Genomic DNA, 19,968 nt, shown 5'->3' with positions numbered 1-19,968 from the left:
GCAGGACGCTAATGAGAAAGGAAGGTGTGACTAAAAGAGAATTAACCTCGACCTCCTAGAGCCATCTGCTGCCAGGGATGTCAAGTCCCATCAATTATATACTTCAAATTGAATCTTGAAGTGACCTTTTATGGAAAGACAATATGGTCATATCAATGACCAAAGTATAATGCATTTGTTGTGTAGAAGAGTATTCACAAGAGTTCATACATATATGAACAGTTGTTATTTATGCCAGATGGGAGCTGGAAAAGACTCAAACAAGGCAAGAGGAAGCTCAAGTTGCATTATTCATATACGAGCTAGACCAAATCATCAAAGATGAGCTTTGCATGTCATCTGTGTTCACTGTCATATGAGTTCAATAACTGTGTGGCCATCAAATGACAAACCAGCATGAAGAAACTCCACAAGGACGAGTTTTCAGTTGTACACAGACCTAACCCAATTCCTAAAAAGGCGTATGCTCATGTATGCACTTATCTACACACACACACACGCACACACACACCCAGCATTTTTAAAAGAGTGGATGGGAATGTGGCTGAGCCGGTAGACAGCTTGCCTCTATGTGCAAAGCCTTGGGCTGGTTACACACCGCCACGTGACCCAGGTAGAGTGGTACATGTCTGTCAGCCCAGCATCCAGGAGACAGAGGCAGAGAAGCAAAAGCTCAAAGTCTTCCTTATCTCCCAGTAAGTTCTAGGCCAGTTTGAGACACATGAGGCATTAAAGAAAAAAAAAAAAAATAGCAGGAGAGAAATAAACAATTTTATCACTAGTAAGATCTGAATTTGAACTAAAGCTTTACATTAGCTTTAATTCTTTTGTTAGTTAGTTAGTTAGTTTTGGTTTTTCAAGACAAGGTTTCTCTGTGGCCTTGGCTGTCCTACACTCACTTTGTAAAGCAGACTGGCCTTGAACTCACAGAGATTTGCTTGCCTCTGCCTCCCTGAGTGCTGGGATTACAGGCGTGCACCATCATGCTTCAGTTTTAATTCTTTATATTTCCTCATATGCTCAATTTTTTTATAAAAATTCACATGATCTTCAAAGTGACATAAGCATACAATGCCATTTCAGATACGCAGGCAGCGCAGTGACTACACTCTCAGAACATGCTATGTCTCCAGTGAGACGACACCCCTCAGGAACATCTCGATGGTACTCGCTGCTTCCCTCGTTTAATTCTTTACCCTACCTGCCACAGAGTCTCAGGTAGTCCATGCTGCCCTCCACTCACTCTGCAGCTGTGAGGATGACTCTGGACTCCTATCCTCCTGCCTCTACCTGTCTAGTGTTGGGGTGACAGGTGAGCAACACCATATCTGATTTTTTGTGAGTGTGGTTGTGCCTGAACCAAGGGTTTCCAGAATGGTAGGCTAGGCAGACGCTCTCTCAGGCTCTTAATTTCCATGCCCAGTTCCTGCTCCAACTTCCTTCAATGCTGGACTGTAACCTTGGCTGAAATAAATCCTTTCCTTCCCTAAGTTGCTTTTGGTCTGAGTGTTTTTTTTCAAGCAACAGAAACAAAGGCACTCACAGAACCCAACGGTTGAACATGTCTGGCACTGAAGGCTGGGCTGTGCGGTAACTGATGGAGCTCCAGCCAGGCTGCTGAGAGCGTTAACAGCAACAGATGTTTCCCGCCTAGTCTGATGAGTGGATAAATGTTGTTCCCCTCTGACCTCTACAGCTGTCCCATGAGTTGCAGGAGGTCACCTCCATTACTTCCTAAGGCTCAGTGACTTGCTCAAAGTCACACATCTGGTACGGAGCAGGCTCCGTCCCCATCCCACATAGAAACCGTCTCTAAGAGCTTTTCACAATAAACAGTTGCCGTATCAAGATCCCTCATAATAACTACTTGGAGCATCCTGGATGTGGAGCCCGCGTGGAATTTCTTCCACTTCCTGCCTCACCGAAAACAGGACTGTGATTTTCACATTCATCCCAGCTGACAGGACACCACACAGCAGAGAGGGAACCTGTGGTGCTGAGGGGTGGAGTGTCACTATTCACATCCACCCTACTATGTGCCAGCAAAGCTGGGAACAGAGTCTAGCCATGCCTGCTGTCTCTGTCTGCAAGAGTCAGGAAGATGGCCTGCAAACACAATAAACTCAGGCTGTTAGGTGGCCTCAAAGTTAGGAAGGACCAGGGCCGTGATGGTGGGGCGCCCTTCCTGAGGTCTGACAGACTTTTCAGAAACAGAATGAGCGAGAAGATGGGAATAAAGAAGGTACAGAGGCCAGAGACCACTCATCTAAGACCCAGAACAAGAGTGAGGATGGCAGGGAACTTCCCAGGGACTCCCTGTGGCCAGACGTCTGCCCAGCCTGTTCTGAGGGGACAAAGGCGGTGACACACGTGGGAAAAGAGACACGGCTATGGCAGGTTCTGAACCGCCAGGTAAGGGGGAAAGCCCTGACACGTGTCCCTTCCTCAGGCCTGATGTGGGAGAAAAGGCCTCAACAATAGGAAGGAGGTGCACCCCATATTCTCTCTCTCTCTCTCTCTCTCTTTCTCTCTCTGTCTGTCACACACACACACACACACACACACACACACACACACACACACACACTGCTGGCTATCTCCTAAGTCTTCACACGGGGAAAATGTGCTCTGGAACACTGCCTTATGGCTGAATGTCCAGCACAGCACAGCAGGAAATGCCCCAAGCCCCAAAGAGGTCCATTTTTAGGTTTCACAGGCGCTAAGCAGCCCTTCCGTTAACCACTCCAGCTGCATCCTTGTAGAGAAAGCAAGGTCTCCTCAAACAAGCCCACGAGCCTGCCTTTTCCCCTTTTCCTTTAAGTGCAGGGACTGTCTGCTTCTACCACGGTGGTTTTCCAGGAGACTCCACAAAAGTCCTAGTTCCTACAACAGTTAGCCCTATTGCTAACAAGCTAACAACAGAGACCACAACAAAAAAAGAAAACCAAAAGCAAAAAGCACCTTTCCAGGCTTCCAAGTTTGGCTCATCTCATCTCCTCGAGCTATAAATGCTGAGAAAGTCATCTTCGGATGGGCACTGCAGGGTGGAGCCAATACCACCAGCTGGATTTAACTACCAGGCTGGTGGAGAGGCACACCAGCCCAGAGCACTCGGTCTGCTGACCGTGCCCCTTCCATCCTCACCCCTGGCGCTGTCCTCCAAGGGGCACCAGCGTTCATCTCTCAGCACCCCTCCCCTCCATTCAATAGTCACATTGGGTTTCCACCACACAGCAGGGGGCCCGCTAGTATCCCTGATGTGCATCTGTCTCCTGCCAGACATGCTCTGCCTCAACCTCCCCTCTACCCACCCTTCCCTTTGTCATTTGACTACACACCACTCCTCGGACCCTATTCTACCACAGAGCCATTGAGGGGCCATGTTTATTAGCTGTCCATCAGCGCGTGAATGGATAATAAAGGCACGGCACATACCACAAGGGAATTTTATTCCGATGTAAATAAAAGTGAAAACTGTGGCAAGCGAATGGCTTTGGATGCCACTGTATTACCTGACAGATACCACATGCCCACCCCTTCTACAGAGCATAGCTTTTAACGTATATACACATATACTATTAGTGTACATATGTGAATGTGTGTATATGAGTGTGGGCTATGAAACTAGACAGAGGATCATGAAAGGGGGAAAAGAGGAGTTAAGGGTAAGGAAGGTCAACAGACACAGACGACATGAAGGCAGAATGGACGCTGTGGGGTGGGCTCGAGGGTAGAAAGGACAAAGAGAAAAAGAAGCAAGAGGAAGAAAAGGGGGGAGGAGAATCAACAAAACAAGTTTTGTTTGAAAATACCATAAGGAAGCCTAATATTCGGTATGCTAATTAAAATAAAATAATTAAAATATACAGTTCAGGAGAGGTGCCTTCTCTCACTACTCAAGGCAGAGAAGTCCCTCGGAATTTTTATTTTAAAGGTTCATATGCGAATGCGTGTGTAGTTATGTGCACATGAGTACAGGTGCTTTCAAAGGCCAAAAGAAGGCACCAGAGCCATCAAGGAAGGATGCTGGAAGGACAGAAAGCACTCTTAATTGCTGAGCCATCTCTCTAGACCCTCCAGTATTTTTGTTTTTTAAACCAAATTTCCCCATAGACATTTTCTTCAAAGAAGAAGTGATTGCTCTGACATTCTCCTACTGTTCTCAAGGGCAGGATAACCCCAGGAGCAGAAACCTCCTTCCCCCACCATCTGCACAGAGCCTAGAAAGCTACTAGTGACACACCAGAAAGCAAAGACAGACCCTAATGGCTAGGCAGTCTCTAAGGATGAGAGCCAGTCAAGTGGACAGTAGAGGCCTACAAAGCTCAGCAGCCCGAAGCCAGGCAGAGAAGAGGAAATAAGAACAGAACCTGTAGACCGAGAGCAACTGGACAGCAGGCAAGCCGCCTGTGGGTGGGAGTTGGCTAGGAGAAGCTCGCGGCTGTGTTAGCCTGAGCTAGAATCCTTCCCAGAGTAAAGCACTCAGTGTCCAGAGGCTGGATGGTGAGACAGGGTCACTAAGATGTAGATGGACTATAGAGGGGACCTCACTGTGCTGCATTTTCAAAGTGAGACAACTAAAGTGGCCCAGGCCTGGCCTTAGGTAAGAGCACCACTGGGGATGGGAATTTGGGTCAAGCAGCCCGAGGAAGACTGAGTCACCTCCGAAACAAGAGCAGCATTGACTGAAGTGACTGACAGCACCTCTGATGCCCCGGCAGGCCCGGCCCAGGCTGCCCTGGCCCGAGATAAGCAGGTGTGGCTGGGAGGCAGGAGCCAACCCTCTGCACCCCAGGGTGAATGCTCCCACTGTTCTGCACAGGCTGCTGGGGACTGTCCAGCAGCACATCTGCACGACCAGGTCCCACAAGGAGTTCAGAAGGCTCTTCATTCTGCTTTCTGTTTCTTATTTCTTAAGAGCTGAAACCAGACAGAAAGATGGGGAAAAATTGTGGAGATGTGGGTGGAGAGGATCACTTCATTGTGGAGAAAGGCTGAAGCCTCTCCTGCCAAAACCAAGAATTCCGGAATAATTAACCTGTGCTGCAAGGGTTGCTGACATGAAGAAAATATTTCTTCCACACACAGATAGTTTACATTACAATAGCAATGACTAGGCTGAGGCCTAAGTGTACATGAGCTTGGATACAGCTTCGTCCATGTCCTCCAGTGACTAATACACTTGTATTCTCATAAACTTTCCTTAAAAAAAAAAAAAAAAAAAAAAAAAGGACTGGGCAGCAAGGAGGATTCTGCCACAGCTGTAAGCTGCTGACTTTCTCATACCAAAGGAATCCTGGGTAGTGGCTGAATCCTTAAGGGGAATGACCAGAGAATGGGCTATGGTGACTGGGGAAGAATAAATGTTTCAGAAGTTTCAGTTGTGTGAAGTGAATGTTGGTGTCACCATGTTTCTACATAATTGAGTCTGTTAACAATTGAGAGTAGCCATGTGCCAATAAAAATTTATTCACACCAATAAAAGGCAATCTGAATTTGGCCCATAAGCCAAACAAACCTTGCTCAACACTGCTACTCTAAGATCTGTAAGCAGGGATTCTAAGGAACCAAGGACCATTTAAAATCCACTGCTAAATTCTGTCAAACATCAACGTTCTATTCATAGCATACCAAGGTCCTCTGATTCTTCCAATACGGGAATGGCAGGAAAGGTTTTCACTTTCCTATTCTCTGATAATTGTATACATGAATATAACACAGGTTGGTCATTTTCATTCACACGCCATTTCTCTCTCATTCCCCGCCCACTCCCTTCTTAGGTGAGTTTATTTCAGACTACTAATAGGATCCCTATAAGCTAGACACAGATCTAAACACACAGGATCAAGCAATGGTTCATTCTTTCAGGGCAGATGTCTGCGACTGCACACAGATGACCCGTACAGCCCAGCTAAGCCATTCAGCATCTCAATGTCTGACCTGAGACAGGGTCTCATGTAGCTCAGGCTGGCCTCCAAAATTCCCTATGTAGCCAAAATTGACCTTGAACTCCTGAACCTCCTGCCTCCACCCACCAGAGCTGCCTACCTGTCGGTGTCACCAATGGTAGCAAACTCAAGGAGAAGCAGGGACCAGAAGGTCACTCTAGCCTCCCAGGACCAGCACTAGATCCCACTCCGGGTAATACCCCCGTCACTTAGCTGCCAGTGTGCAAAATCCCAAGCCAGGGAATCAGTGGGGCTGCTAAACTCGAGACTCAAAAGCAAACAAACTCACTCCAAGAAGTAGATTCTAAAGTAATCTACTCTAGAACACCTTTGCCATCATATCAGGAGACAGTTTTGATTGCCACAACTAGGGAGGGGCTACTGGTATCTTCCGCTAAAAGCTTACATGTGTGCTAGGGATCTTTAGCTGTCAACTTGACACACGTAACCACCTCTGTCTCTCTGCTCTGTCTCTCTCATGCTCTCAGCATGTCTGTGAGGGACTGTTTTGATTTTTTAATTGATCCAGCTGACTCTGGGTTTCACTATTCCTAGCATGAGACCCTGAGCTGTATAATTAAGCTGCCTAAGCATGAGGAAGCCATGAAGGAGACAGGAATCAAATCAGGGAGTGACCTAGCAAGCACTGTTCCTCCTTGGTTCCTGTCTCCACCTCCCTCAGTGACGGACTGGATTCTGACCTGGAAATGTCAGCTAAATAAATCCTTTCCTTCCCTAAGTTGCTTTCGGTCAGAGTGCTGTATTACTGCAATGGAATAAAGCTAAAACACCATGTAAATAAACTCTTACTGAAATCGACTTATCTAACCTAACCCACCAACAGGACCAGGAAAGCCTGTCCCAGTAGACCTCACCACACGATGGTCCCAAATACCACAAGCACGTCATTCTACTAAGTTCCAGAAAACCAGTTCCAACACCCACTTTGACTGGCATGTCACCTTGGGGGAGGACCGCTGAGCAGACTTGCTGGTTACTCCTGCTTCGCTGTTTGCTGGGACAAGAGAAAACATAGTCATTACTTCTCTGAGCTTCATCTTGAAAGGGAAAGGACTGGGAAAAATAATTCCCACGGGTCCTTTGAGATACAATGTCCTATGACGACAAGCACATGGCTGAAATTCCAACAGAAACTCTGAGGGGGTGTGTGTGAACACACTTGTGTGTCTAGCTGTGCACACGTGCATGTGGGGGAAGCAGAGAGTCGGACAACACCCTCCCACTGGCCTGGCAGGCTAAGGTGGCTGGCCAGTGATCCCCAGGGGCTCACCTGCCTCTGCCTCCCCAGTGCTAGGAGCACAACAGCACACCAATATGCCTTCATTTTATTTCTATAATTTAGTTTCTGGGGATTGAGCGCAGGTCCTCAGGTCCTCCTGGACACTATCTGTTCCCAGTCCTGGGTTACTCCTTCTTTCTCCTTTCTTCCTTCCTTCCTTTCTTTCTTTCCCTTCCTTCCTTCCTTCCTTCCTTCCTTCCTTCCTTCCTTCCTTCCCTCCCTCCCTCCCTCCTTCCTTCCTCTTTCTTTTTTCTTTCCCCCCCCCCCCCCCGAGACAGGGTTTCTCTGTATAACCCTGGCTGTCCTGGACTCTCTTTTGCAGACTTTGAACTCTCTTTTGCTGGCCTTGAACTCACAGAGATCAGCCTGCCTCTGCCTCTGCCTCTGCCTCCCTGAGTGCTGGGATCGCAGCCATGTAATCCCCTGGGCCCAGTTTCCTGGATTACTTTTATATTACACATGCACACACACAGGCACATAGCTAAAATGCTAAGACCAGATGCACTGTCTCTAGACTATGAAGGACACCTATGCTCTGAATAAAAACAACTAGTAAAATAACAAGTCTATAAATGCACAACTCATGTGTTTGTATCACCCATGGGAAGAGTTTGATAGGGTGTTGATTAGAGGAAATTACTGCTAAGTTACCAGTTGCCATCCTTTCCCAACAAAGGTATAACAGCCCCATGGAGGATTAAAACCTTTAAAACAGCATTTACCACAGGTCCCATCACATGCGACACCAATATTCTGTGCTCTTCTTTTCTCCCTGGGGTTAACTGATCTCTGAAACTGATAGATGATATAAGTCAAGTCAATGAGTCATTTTGACTTGTGTGGTTAGGCACCTAGTGTTTGTTGTTGGACACTGACACGCAAAATGGAGCTTCATGGTTTTAAATCATTACACAGAAACAGGCATTTCGTGTCGACAGGAAAAGCCACACCTGCTGACACTGACCTTTACGTGGGTGCTGGTGCGTCAGGCTCGGGTTGCGGGGCAGCACCACAAGACTGAGCCCTCCCCGTGATTACTGCTGACAAATCTTGAAGAGACAGTGTGACCTTCTGATCCTCAGGCCTGAGAAAGAGCACCGGGGCCCCTTCTCTTCACAGACACACACGCTATAGAAGCGAGCTCGGGCCCTACGAGTTCCTGTGTCCATATTCTAGCTGTCCACACTGAGCCTACAGCGGCAGGTGTCCCTATCGTCACGTGAATTCTCTCTCCCTGAAGGCCTGTCCTGGACCACACTCCAAAGCAGGAGAGCAGCTGCTACACTACCCCAGCATGCCATCCAGAGCAAAAGTCCCCAACACCGAGGCCACAGAAGCCTTGGCTGGATCGCTCCATTTCCCAAGTGACAACTAACAAGAGCTCTCCCTCTACACACCCAGGCCATCCTGAATACTCAGTGAGCACAGGATATCCTGGGAGGCATAATCTCCACAGTGTGAGCCAAACTCCAAGGGCAAGGTGTACTTTATAAGTATCTGTTTGTGCACTTTTACACCATCTGTGTCAGATGAGATCTCAGAGAGGACAGGCACTTGCCACTCAGGCCTGACGACCTGAATTCCAGCCCTGGTGGAAGGAGAGAAGCAACTCCCAGAGGCTGTCCTCTCACCTCCACCATGTGCAGTGGGGCACACACCCTAAACATGAGTGACATGACCACACAACAGCAGTAATAATAAACTAATAATAATGAAAAAATATATCAGAAAGTCATACGCTAAATGTTATTGTGTATATTTCATGGAGGACACGTTTATGTAATTTTTTCCTGTTTACCTGTCTATTCATTCAACTTTTTTTCTGAATTAAGCATAACTTTTGCTGAAAGAGAATAAGATGTATTTCACATAGGTCCCTACATAGCTGAAGATGTCCCTGACCATCTGACCTTCCTGCCACCAGCACCACAGCTGGGATTTCAGGCATGTGCCTCCATGTCCAGAGCCCTTCCAGAGGCTTCATGCATGTGACACAAAGCTAAGCTCTATTCCCGGCCCTCGTGTGTCATTTTGAAAAGAATTTGAGGCATCTGACAATGAGCAATGAGTATAAGTATAAGAAGATTTTTCTTTTTGGGAGTTGAGCAAAATTAAAGACAAGAGCAATAAAGCCGGGGAAATCAAACATTAAAGCCCAGGGCAGTTCATTAGCTCAACACTGACCCCAGTGACATTCAAAACACCATTCTCCCCACCAAGTCCCCCTCCACTGTAGCTAATTACATTTCGTTAAGGACAAATAATAAAAATGTTTGTCTGAATTCCCTAAACACACTCCTGAGCAGTCTAGAAAGAAGTTGGCAGAATGGGGACGAGCTGCAAACACAACCCAGGAAGCAGAGTGTCTGGACTGGGGTGTCTGTGTGGACGGGGCTCAGAGTCCCACAGAGAAAACTGCTCTATCTAAAATCACAGCTACGGGCTGGGAAGGTGGCTCCATGGGTAAAGAGCTGGCTGGACAAATGTAAGAACCTGAGTTCAGATCCCCTGAGTCCACATACAGCAGATACAGCCGCATGTATAATCCCAGGTGTCTAGACAGAGATGAACAATCCCTCGGAAGTTTATGGGGCAGCTAGCCTGGTGTGCAGAGGCCAACAAGAGATTTTGTTGCAGACAAGGTAAAATGTAAGGACTCACAGCTGAGGGTATCCTCTGACCTCTAACATGCGCACACCCACACTCATATTCATGTATATATATACATACACACACACACACACACACACACACATATACATACACAGTGAAATCCAGCCATGCTTAAACAACACAGGACCACCTCCCCTGCCATGTACATATATATACACATACAAACACATACATGTACATATATATATATACATATATACAAAAATGTTGCATATACAAAAATAAATGTAATCACTGCCCATAAAAATAATGGGTCTTCAATCCATAGCAAGCCCACATGTGGGAACTCGTAGGGTCCCCCAAAGCTCAGGCACGCTCCGTGGAGCAACCACCCCCGCGCAGTGGCACTCACCATAAGCTGTCATGACACCAGCATAGGGTCCATCCACTACGTTCCTGTTTTCTTCTGCCAGTGCCTTAATGTACCTTTTGCTGAGGTCAAGGATCTGCTCCCGCAGCATGGAGCTGCTCTCGGGCTGAGTTCGCTGCTGGATCGTGAAGTGCAGAAGCATCATCCCCCATATGAAGCCAAAAGTCACCAGGAAAAAGCCCAGCTTCTGAGAGGACAACTTCCAGGGAGTAAAGAAAGCCATCTCTCTCTGGCAACGTACCCCTCCCTTGGCTCTCAGCACACAGAAGGTGAAGGCAAGTTCATGGTGCAGGCCGGGGCGGAGAGTGCGCTGCTCTCACTCCGGCTCCTGAGTCAGCTGACCTCCTCGCCCGGCTTCCATTCTGCTGTGGAGGAGGAGGAGAGTTAGCAACGTGGCTGCACAACAATCAGGAGCAGTAACTGCGCTGAGGTAGCTTTCCATAAAATGCCTGCTTCTTGGCTTAATGTGCTGATTCAGTACTTTAAGCTAACATTTGGGACCTGGGAGCCGAGAAGAGAAATCTAGAAATCTGGCACAGCAACGTAAAGCTGTACAGAGACCCGGGGGAAGGGGGGCATACATGTGAGTGTGTGGACACAGGTATAGTAAGGCTGCTCCCCTCCTAGACCTAGTTCAAAACAGGAAGCTTGTTTTGCAAGGCATGGAGGAGATGGAGGGATATGTCGCCACAAGTCAGCAAAAACCCTCGGGTGTGAGGGAGCAGAGTCCTGCGATCACCTTGTGCTTTGTGGGTGTGTAACTTGAGCTTAGAAAGTCATTACGTGATTGGAGCAAAATTCACACGTACGGTTTGAGAGGCGTTCAGGAAAGTGGATGTGTCCTCAGAGTGCTAAGAAGGAAAGGGGAGATGGTCCTGTGTTGTTTAAGCATGGCTGGATTTCGCTATCATTGTTCCAGGGTGAACGATTCTACCAGGTGCCACTCCCAGCACCAGAAGAGGAAGACACCAGGGGCACGGCTGGTGCCTTTCTGTTCTAGCTTCACACTGGAGGTACCCCAGCTCAAAGCCAGAGTGCATGTTAAGTATTCGTTCTTTCACCGAGCTTCACCCCTAGCCTCTGGCACAGCTATCTGGAGCAAAAGCTGCACCTCGCAGCCTTGCCTGCCTGTGGCACAGGAAGCGCAAGGCACCAGGCTGGCAGCTTCTCTGTGGGTTCTCACTTTCACTGCCGTCACGAGGCAGAATGGAAAGTTAAAGGGCAGAGTTTCAATGTGAAGGTGTTCATCCCCTATCTGCTAAGAGCAGATAGGGCCAGTGCTCTACTGCGGGTTCTCAGCAAGGAGGGCCTGAGGAGAAGGTGCAGATGGGCTGATGGCTTTGCCCAGAGAAAGCCAATGACCAGGCCTGGGGATAGAGCTCAGTCAGTATCGTACTTCCCAGCAGGCAAAAGCCATGACTTCCATCCCCAGCAGCAGGAGAGTAGGTGGATCAGGAACCCAGGGTTATCCTTGGTTACACAGGGAGGTTCAGCCTATCCTGGATTACGTAAGAAAGAAAGAAGAAAGACAGACAGAGAGAAACAGAGAAAGAGAAAGAAAGAAAGGAAGAAAGAAAGAAGGAAGGAAGGAAGGAAGGAAAGAAAGAGGGAGGGAGAGAAAGGAAGGAAAGAATGAAGGAAGGAAGGAAGGAAGGAAGGAAGGAAGGAAGGAAGGAAGGAAGGAAGGAAGGAAAGAAGGAAGGAAGGAAGGAAGGAAGGAAGGAAGGCCTGACGGATACCTCAGTGGGTAAAGACCTTATATTCTGTGCAAGTATAAGGACCAGGCAAGTAAAGCTGGGAAGGTGTGGCAGCCACCGATAATCCCCAGCACTCGGGGGACAGAGACAGGGCATCTCCAGGCAGGCTAGTTAGCTAAGACTAAACAATGTGGCCGGCTTTGAGCTCAGCGAAAGACTGTGCCACAGTAAGCCAAGTGATGAGTGACAGCAGCTTCAGATCCTCACATGCACATGCATACGGGTATGGCCACACACACGGGGACACATATGCCCTATGTGTACATGAAACACACACAGAGCAGAGGGAGGGAGGGCGGGGAAAGGAGGGACAAAGCAGGCACAACGAAGTATCTGGTGGCTCTGGGGGATCTGCTGTCCTCTTCTGGCCTCCAAGGGCACCAGGCGTGCCCATGACACACAAACTAACACTCAGGCAAAACACCCGTTCCCACAGACAAAGCTGACGGCTACACATTCTTGTCTTACGGGAATGATGGCACTGTGGTGAGGCCTTCCAAATGGTGGCCAGTGGAATGGGATTCTCCCTCTTTCCTTTCTCCATGTGGTTTGCAAGTACTTTCACACGGGGTATCTGCTGCCCCAGGCCCTGGGGACAGAGTGTGAGCAAGATGGAGCCCCACCTTCATAAGGCTAATACTTTGAAAGCCTTCACCCTAGATAACCTACACTCGTATAAACCTCAGATGCGAGGGGACTTTCCCAGGCCATGTTAGCAGGGTGACATAGCAGAGAGGGGCCTTCTGGTAATTTTCCTTGACTATTTTAGGACAGATCTTGAATTGCTGACACGACAACCTATAAACCTGCAGATAGGAAGTCCCAGTCCACTTTCTCACAACCCTACTGAAGCAATTGATGAAGGCTATAGCAGGGTTTAAGCCACAGGAAGGGCAAGAGCAGGAACTAAAGCAAAGAGTGGGCTTTGAGAGACGCTCGAAGGCTTCTAACCACCCAGATGGGACATTCCAGGGGTAAAATGATGGCTAAGCCAGCCTGGCTGACGTGTTTCCAGCTCAGTGAGGGGTTTCTTTCCCCTGTCAGCCTGACAGGACATAGAATCACCAAGGAGATGGGCCTCTGGGGAATTAGCTCATAAACTGATCAGTGTGAGAAGTCTCATCATAATTGTGGGTGAAGCCATTCCCTAGGCTGGGATCCTGGACTGTCTGAGATGGAGGACATGAGCCTGCTTTCTTTGCTCTTTCCCTGACTGTGGACCGATATGACTGGCTGCTTTCAGCTTCTGCCACACTGAGTTGCCCACCACACTGGACTGTGAGCCAACCTTTGTTCAGGGAATTGTATCCCAGAAATAGGAAAGGAATCAAGACATTCACTCAGAAAGGTACACATTTGGAGTCCAAAGCTCTAGCTAAAGGGAGCTCAGAGGACTTGAGGGCTCTAATTATATGCAACTAAAATATTTCCAGGAATGTTCTTTTCTCTCATAGAATGCAGAATGTAAAAGGACAGATATTCTGTTAGCCCACACAGAATCACGTTAGAATTCACCACCAAAATTCCCATCATGAAGGCAGAAGTTATGACTTGAGGGGTCTCACTGAGGAGACACCTTCGTATCTCAGAGAAATAGTAGAATAATGAGAGGCTTTAGAACAACATCCTTACTTAGTCTTGGTCCCAGGAAAGGACTTGATCAGCAGTAACAGACATGCAATAGAAAGAACTCAGACCAACAGTGATCAGAAAGTAGGCATTTAAGCTAACAAAGTTTGCACCAAGTCTGTTTTTAGTAATCATCCAGGAGTGGAGAGACAGCTCAGTAAGAAAGGCACTTGCTTTGTAACCATAAAGACCTGGGTTCTATAGCCCACACACACACAAAAAGCTAGGAATGGTGGTGAGCTTCTAACCTCAGCACCAGGGAAACGGTCAGATCCCTGAGACCTACCTACCTGGCAAGCGTAGGTACCTACCTACTTGTCTAACAAGATGGTTGGTTGGCTCCACAATACCTGAAGCTGATTTCAGGTGTGCAGCCACACACACACACACACACACACACACACACACACACACACACAAAGAATATGCACCCCCACATATACACAAGAAAAGCAAAGTAGAACAAAATCACACTAACATGTACGACTTGTAGCCCCTACTTCCTAAAGCACTGGTATCTCTCCCTTTCATTCCTTCCTTCCTACACAAGCAAGACAGTAAAATCTTTGTTAAGAACACATACCAGTTCTAATTAAAAAGAAAAAAAAACACATAAATACATTCAACGTCTTTAACCATTGAGGAAGGGGAAATTAAAAAAATCACAGGAGCAATAAGACAACACTTTGCACCCACAAGGATGGTGATGCTAGAAATATGGAGGGCAGCAGATGTTGGGGTGGAAGCCACAGGCTGAAACGGGGAAGGGAAATGAAGCGCCCTGTGGAAACCAGCGCAGCTGCTCCTAAAATCCCTACCCAGGGAGCTACAGGACATTCTGCACTACGGAGTTTTAGCTAGAGAAATAAAAACGCGAGGTCCCTCACATTTAAAAACAAAACAAACCTTACACTAGGCATGGAGGAGAACACTTCTAATCCCAGCATTTGAGAGGAAGAGACAGGTGTATTTGAGGCCAGCCTGGTCTACAGAGCCAGTTCCAGGGCCTGTTAGGACTACAGAGTGAGACCTCTGTCTCAAAAAAAACAAAACAAAACAAAACAAAAAAACAAATAATCAAACAAAAACAAACAAACAAAAAAAAACAAAAGGAAGAAAAAAACCTCACACAGAAAGGTTCACAGATGCCTTTTTACAAGAGACCAAGAGTAAAAGTAAACAAAACAAAAACAAACAAAACATCACACATGACCATCAACTGATCAACTGCCATCGGAATATACAAACCACGGGATAGAATAGAAAAAGGAGAAATCAATGAAGCTACATGTGGGATGAAAGAACAGTCTGCCAAGTAAAAAGTCATTAGAAATCATGTATCACATGCTCCCATTTACATAACACTTCCAAGGGAGGCAAAGTAGAGGCGAGAGCACTGTAGAAGCTGTTTAGGACCCAGTGAGTGGAGTACGGGGCACAGGGACAGGGGGATGAGGAGGGGGGGAGTGATACCTTAGTCATTCAGGGTTCCTTAGGAGGATCTAACGGAGGCTGCAAAGAGCCCAACGTGCTGTAATAAAACCTGTCTCCCACAGGCTCGAGTGTCAGGACACTAGTCCTCCCTGGCGGAGCTGTCTGACTCCTGTAAGAAGGAGGAGCCTTGCTGGAGGAAGGGGGTCACACCCACAGTCTGGATTTGTGTTCTCTGCTCTCAAATTTCTGATGGCATAAACAAAGTGACCAGCCTATTCACTTCGCATTCCTGCCTGCCACCATTCCTCCCCTGCTCTGATGGACTGTGTCCCTTCTTAACTGTGAGCCAACCTCTTTCCTCTGATGCTGCTTCTTGCCAGGTACTTGGCTGTAAGAAGTAACTGTTACAGATGAATAACTGTGAATATACTGATACATATTGATACCATGCATTATACACGTCATGAGAACAGTAGCCTGTGTGAACCAGCTTTCAATAGGCCAATGAAAAAGAAAGCCCCCCTCAAAAGCTGAAGGTGGGGATTGGAGTTTTATTAACAGCAGCAAACAGGCCTCTTGGGCCTACAGCAGCCTCCTTCCCCATCTTCCACGGTCCAGAAAAAAAAAAACAAAAAAAACACATTGTTTCATCATGAAGAGCTGACCACAGGCCTCGCAACAGAACATTCATGAATCCATTTGCCTCCAGATCCCTAAATATGGCCACTCTTACCACCTCACATCAACCTCACAGGCCTTGCTCCAGGTGGTTCCTGTCAGACCTTGCCTGGCAGAGGCTGCCCAGGTGAGAGCATTTCAGAAAACTGCCGAGCCCAGGGCAGTAAGACAGACCACTGATCTCAGGTCCTTCAGACAACTGCCCAATGTCTCTGGAGGCTCCATCTTTTTTACCAGTGCCTGGCTCTAGATGGGATGAATGAAACTAGAGATGCTCATTCATTCAGCAGTGAAGGCAACACCAAGCCAGAGGCCCACCAGCCTCCATTGTGCCCCACAAACAACACTGTTCGATTTGCAAGTGACAGCCTGCCCTATCTCAGTCAAGTCAGTGCTTCTGTCAGAACTCTATACTACCTGAATCACTTCCTCCCTATCTTCAATCTTCGCTAAGAGACATGCCTTTATCTTCATTCTCTCCGACAACACTGGGGACTTCTGAAAGCATCTGTGCTTGCCTATGTCAGCTTTGCAACCAAAACTACATCTCCAGTGTCTTGACTCGACCTCATCTCCTGCATTACTCTTCCTGGGTCCCCCGAGTAGCAGAACCCACCCTCCTTGGGATACAAAGGGAAATTCCTGAGAACCTTATCTTCTGTTCAACAACAGTATTGATTCAACTTTCCTATAGGCTCTGTGAGGCCCAAGAATCCTAGGGATGGGGAGATGGTTCAGATGGCTTTGCAAGCATGAGGACCTTTGCTCGATTTCCCAGAACCCACACTAAAAAGCCAGGAGTGGCAGGATATATATGTGTTGATTCCAGCACAGAAGGGTGGAGATAACGGACCCCTCAGGCTCGCTCCCCAGCCAGCCTAGCCAAACTGCTAAGCTCCAGGCAAGTGAGAGATCCCATCTCAAAGATGAGGAGCCAAGGGCCAAGGGAGATAGATGGCCAAGCAGCAAAGGTTCTTGCTTTATAATCATGTCAACCTGAATTTGATCCTCAGAACTCAATAAAGATGGAAGGAGAGATCTGACTCTGCTAAATTATCCTCTGACTTTCATATGAGTGCTGGGGGCATGTGTGTGCACACAGAGTAATAAAAGGGTTTATTATGAATAAGGTGGACAGAACCTAAGGAACATCTTTGGCTTCCATATGTGTGTGCACACATACACACACATACACACAGCATATATAAACTATAGGAACAGAGAATGAAAAAAGCAAGGAAACCATTTACAGAAACTGTAAGTCTACACTGTTATGTGGGGATGACCACAGGGAAATGACAGCAAAAAGATCATGGGGGGGGGGGTGGAAGGCCTAAACACAACAAACACTTGGAAATCTCTGATTCGGAGCTTTATTCTACCTATGGCTAAAATGCAGAACACTCTAGAACCACACAATACTTTGAAACTTGAGCGACTACGGCTGAGTCTAGAGAACCAAGCTACTGGTTTTCACACTGTGTTCCAAACGAGTTTTCTAAGGTTCCAGAAAATCCACAAACGTTTTGTATTTTGTTTAACATAGATTTTCAGGGCCAGTAAGATGGCTCCGTGGGTAAAGCTGTTTGCCTCCAAGGCTGATAACCTGAGTGTAATCAGCAGGATCCAGAGACTGGAATAAGAGACCCAACTCCAGCAAGTTCTCCTCTGACTACCACACTCCCCCTTTCCTCCCCAGAAAACAACCCACAAATAAATGTAACTTAAAAATAAAATACAATATGCTTTTAAAGACCCTGGACAAGCCTTCCTGTCTCTCCTGCCCTGTCTGACTCTGACTGGACGCTGCCTAGCCATTCACATCGTGAGCCACACTTACAGAGGGAAGGGACCGGAAAGGGAAGCTTTGGAGTATCTCACCTCTCTGGTGTAGCCTTCTGGGAACACATTTTGCTAGAAGGTGGACAAGAGAAAGAGGACAAGGGTGAGCAGGAAGCTGTCAGCACCTTGTCATCTATATTGGCCCCCTGCTCTGTGAGCTCCACTCACAAGAGCCATAAATTATTCACACTTGACAGAACTTCCCACCCACACAGTGTGAAACCACAGCAGCCCGGAGAATTCTGAAAACATTCCCAACCTTCTGACACAGCAAAAGACCTCGTCATCAACAGAATTTATACTCAAGAACCTGACAGTGCAATCAAAAATAAATCAGGAGGAAAACATACACACACACACACACACACACACACACACACACACACACAAATCTCATAATATTTTAAGTATGTTTACAGTTTGGGCTGGGCAGTCATGGTACCCGCCATTCATCCCAGCAGAGGTAGGTGGATCTCTGTGAATTCGAGGCTGGCCTGATCTACAGAGAGAGTTCAAGGACAGCCAGGGCTACACAAACAAACCCTGCCTCAAAGCACGCCCCCATCAAAAGTTTACAATTTTGTATTGGGTTGTATTCACCCTTGCTGTGGGATGCATGGAGTATGCAAGCTGCAGGCTGTCCACACCGGGGCCACGAGAAAACATGACTGTGTACACGTGTGCCTGCGAAGACACAGGGTTGATGTCAGGCATTTTCTCCAGACCTGCCAGTCTTCCAAGTCTGACTAGCCATCTTGCCCCAGGACCCGAGCTTCCGCCTCCCGGATGTTGAGATCAGGGGTGGGCCACCGTGCTTGCCAGACATATATGTGGGGTCCACAATCAGGTCCTCACACCTGTGCAAAGCCATTCCCTTACTGCGCTCCCGCCCCACCCAATCCTCAGGCTCAAGTGAAGACCTTTCAGCCAAGACTTGGGAAGATGTGGAGGCTGGATCATGCTTTGCTGTGAGGACGCCACGCTAACTGTCAGCTGAGTGGGCACACACTCTGGCCTCCAGCACAGTAACCACCAGAACTGGCACACAGGAGCGCTGTGACAATCAATGGAAGTGACAATCAGTGGAAAGTGTCTCTCCCCATGGTGACAAATGGAATGGCCCCAGCTGACAGGCACCACCAGGTACAGGCCTTCTCTTACCTTACAAAGACACTGAGGCGAGCAGCTCACAGATTTCAGAGCAGAGAAGGCCTCAGGAGCTGGCTACCAGCCCTGTTAGCTGGCAGGCAGCAAGGCTACACTAAGCCAGTGGAGACCCCAGAGAGATGAGAGAATGGAGCCCCAGCACTGGTGCACCGACTGATCCAGTCCCACTGTCCTAGATCATTCTGAGGCTGTCAGTGTCCCCTGGGTGACACTGGGTGACATTCCATCGTGGAGGGAAAGGCGCTCACAAGGCTCTGCCCATTCTTGTGAAATGATGGGCAGTTAATGCTGCTTGGGGAGGAGCCCTGCCCACAAGGCACCGTCCCTTTCTAAAGATTGACAGGTAGTTAATGGTGACTGTAAGAGAAGGGCTCAGGAGGCCCCATCCATCCATGAGAATTGATAGGCAGGTAACAGTTGTTGTGGGGAGGAGCTCACCCCTCCCCAAGGCCTTGCTCCTCCCTAAAGATGGATGAGTAGCTATGGGGGAGGGGCTCATATAATTAATGTTGGTTGGGGAGATGGTTCATAAGCATGCTTCATGAGTTTGTGGGATCCTCAGAAGTCAGCGATGGCCATTTGATATCCTAGAGCTGGAGTTACAGGAAGTTATGAGTCACCTGGCACACTACGGTAGGACTAAATGCCTACCGTCTAGCACAGGCTGGCCTGGAGCTCACGGAGAAGGCTTGCTTCTGTTCCCCAAAGTGTTGGGAATAAAGGTGTCCAGATGCAACAGGCACTCTGAAGTGCTGAGCCATCTCTGTAGCCCCCATCCCTGAGTAATATGGGACGTGAACAATACGGTTCGTGATCACTAAGTATTGATACACAATGATTTCTAGGTGTTCATGAAGCTCCATCCTGAGGACAAATACGCAATTAATAACTGATAGCATATCTTCAATGATATGGCCGTTGGTAAGGTGTCCATGCCCCTATAAATAACACCTCATTTTGCTCCTATAAGCAACCCAAGTAAACTCTAATTCATACACACATTCACAGACATACACAACAAAGTTCAAAGAAGTCTACTTGGGAAATGGGATCTGAGGGGTGGGAATACTGGGGAGTGGAGGAATGTGGTCAAAATTTATCTTATACATATACATATACATACATATATATATATATATATATATATATATATATATATATATATATATA

General features: G+C 47.6%; 1 protein-coding gene across 1 annotated transcript in view; it reads right to left on the bottom strand.

Moving 5' to 3' along the window:
• Window positions 1-19,968, bottom strand: part of Mgat5 (alpha-1,6-mannosylglycoprotein 6-beta-N-acetylglucosaminyltransferase) — a 275,296-nt gene that overhangs the window by 164,670 nt on the left and 90,658 nt on the right. The window contains exon 3 of the mRNA XM_055602025.1: window positions 10,274-10,656. Coding sequence (XP_055458000.1) covers window positions 10,274-10,514 — 241 coding nt within the window. The 5' untranslated portion in view covers window positions 10,515-10,656. The remainder of the gene's footprint in view (window positions 1-10,273; window positions 10,657-19,968) is intronic.

The sequence above is a fragment of the Psammomys obesus genome, unplaced genomic scaffold, assembly GCF_907164565.1.
Source record: "Psammomys obesus unplaced genomic scaffold, mPsaObe1.curated_primary_1811, whole genome shotgun sequence".
NCBI classification, from domain to species: Eukaryota; Metazoa; Chordata; class Mammalia; order Rodentia; family Muridae; genus Psammomys; species Psammomys obesus.
This window is presented reverse-complemented; position numbering and strand designations above follow the sequence as displayed.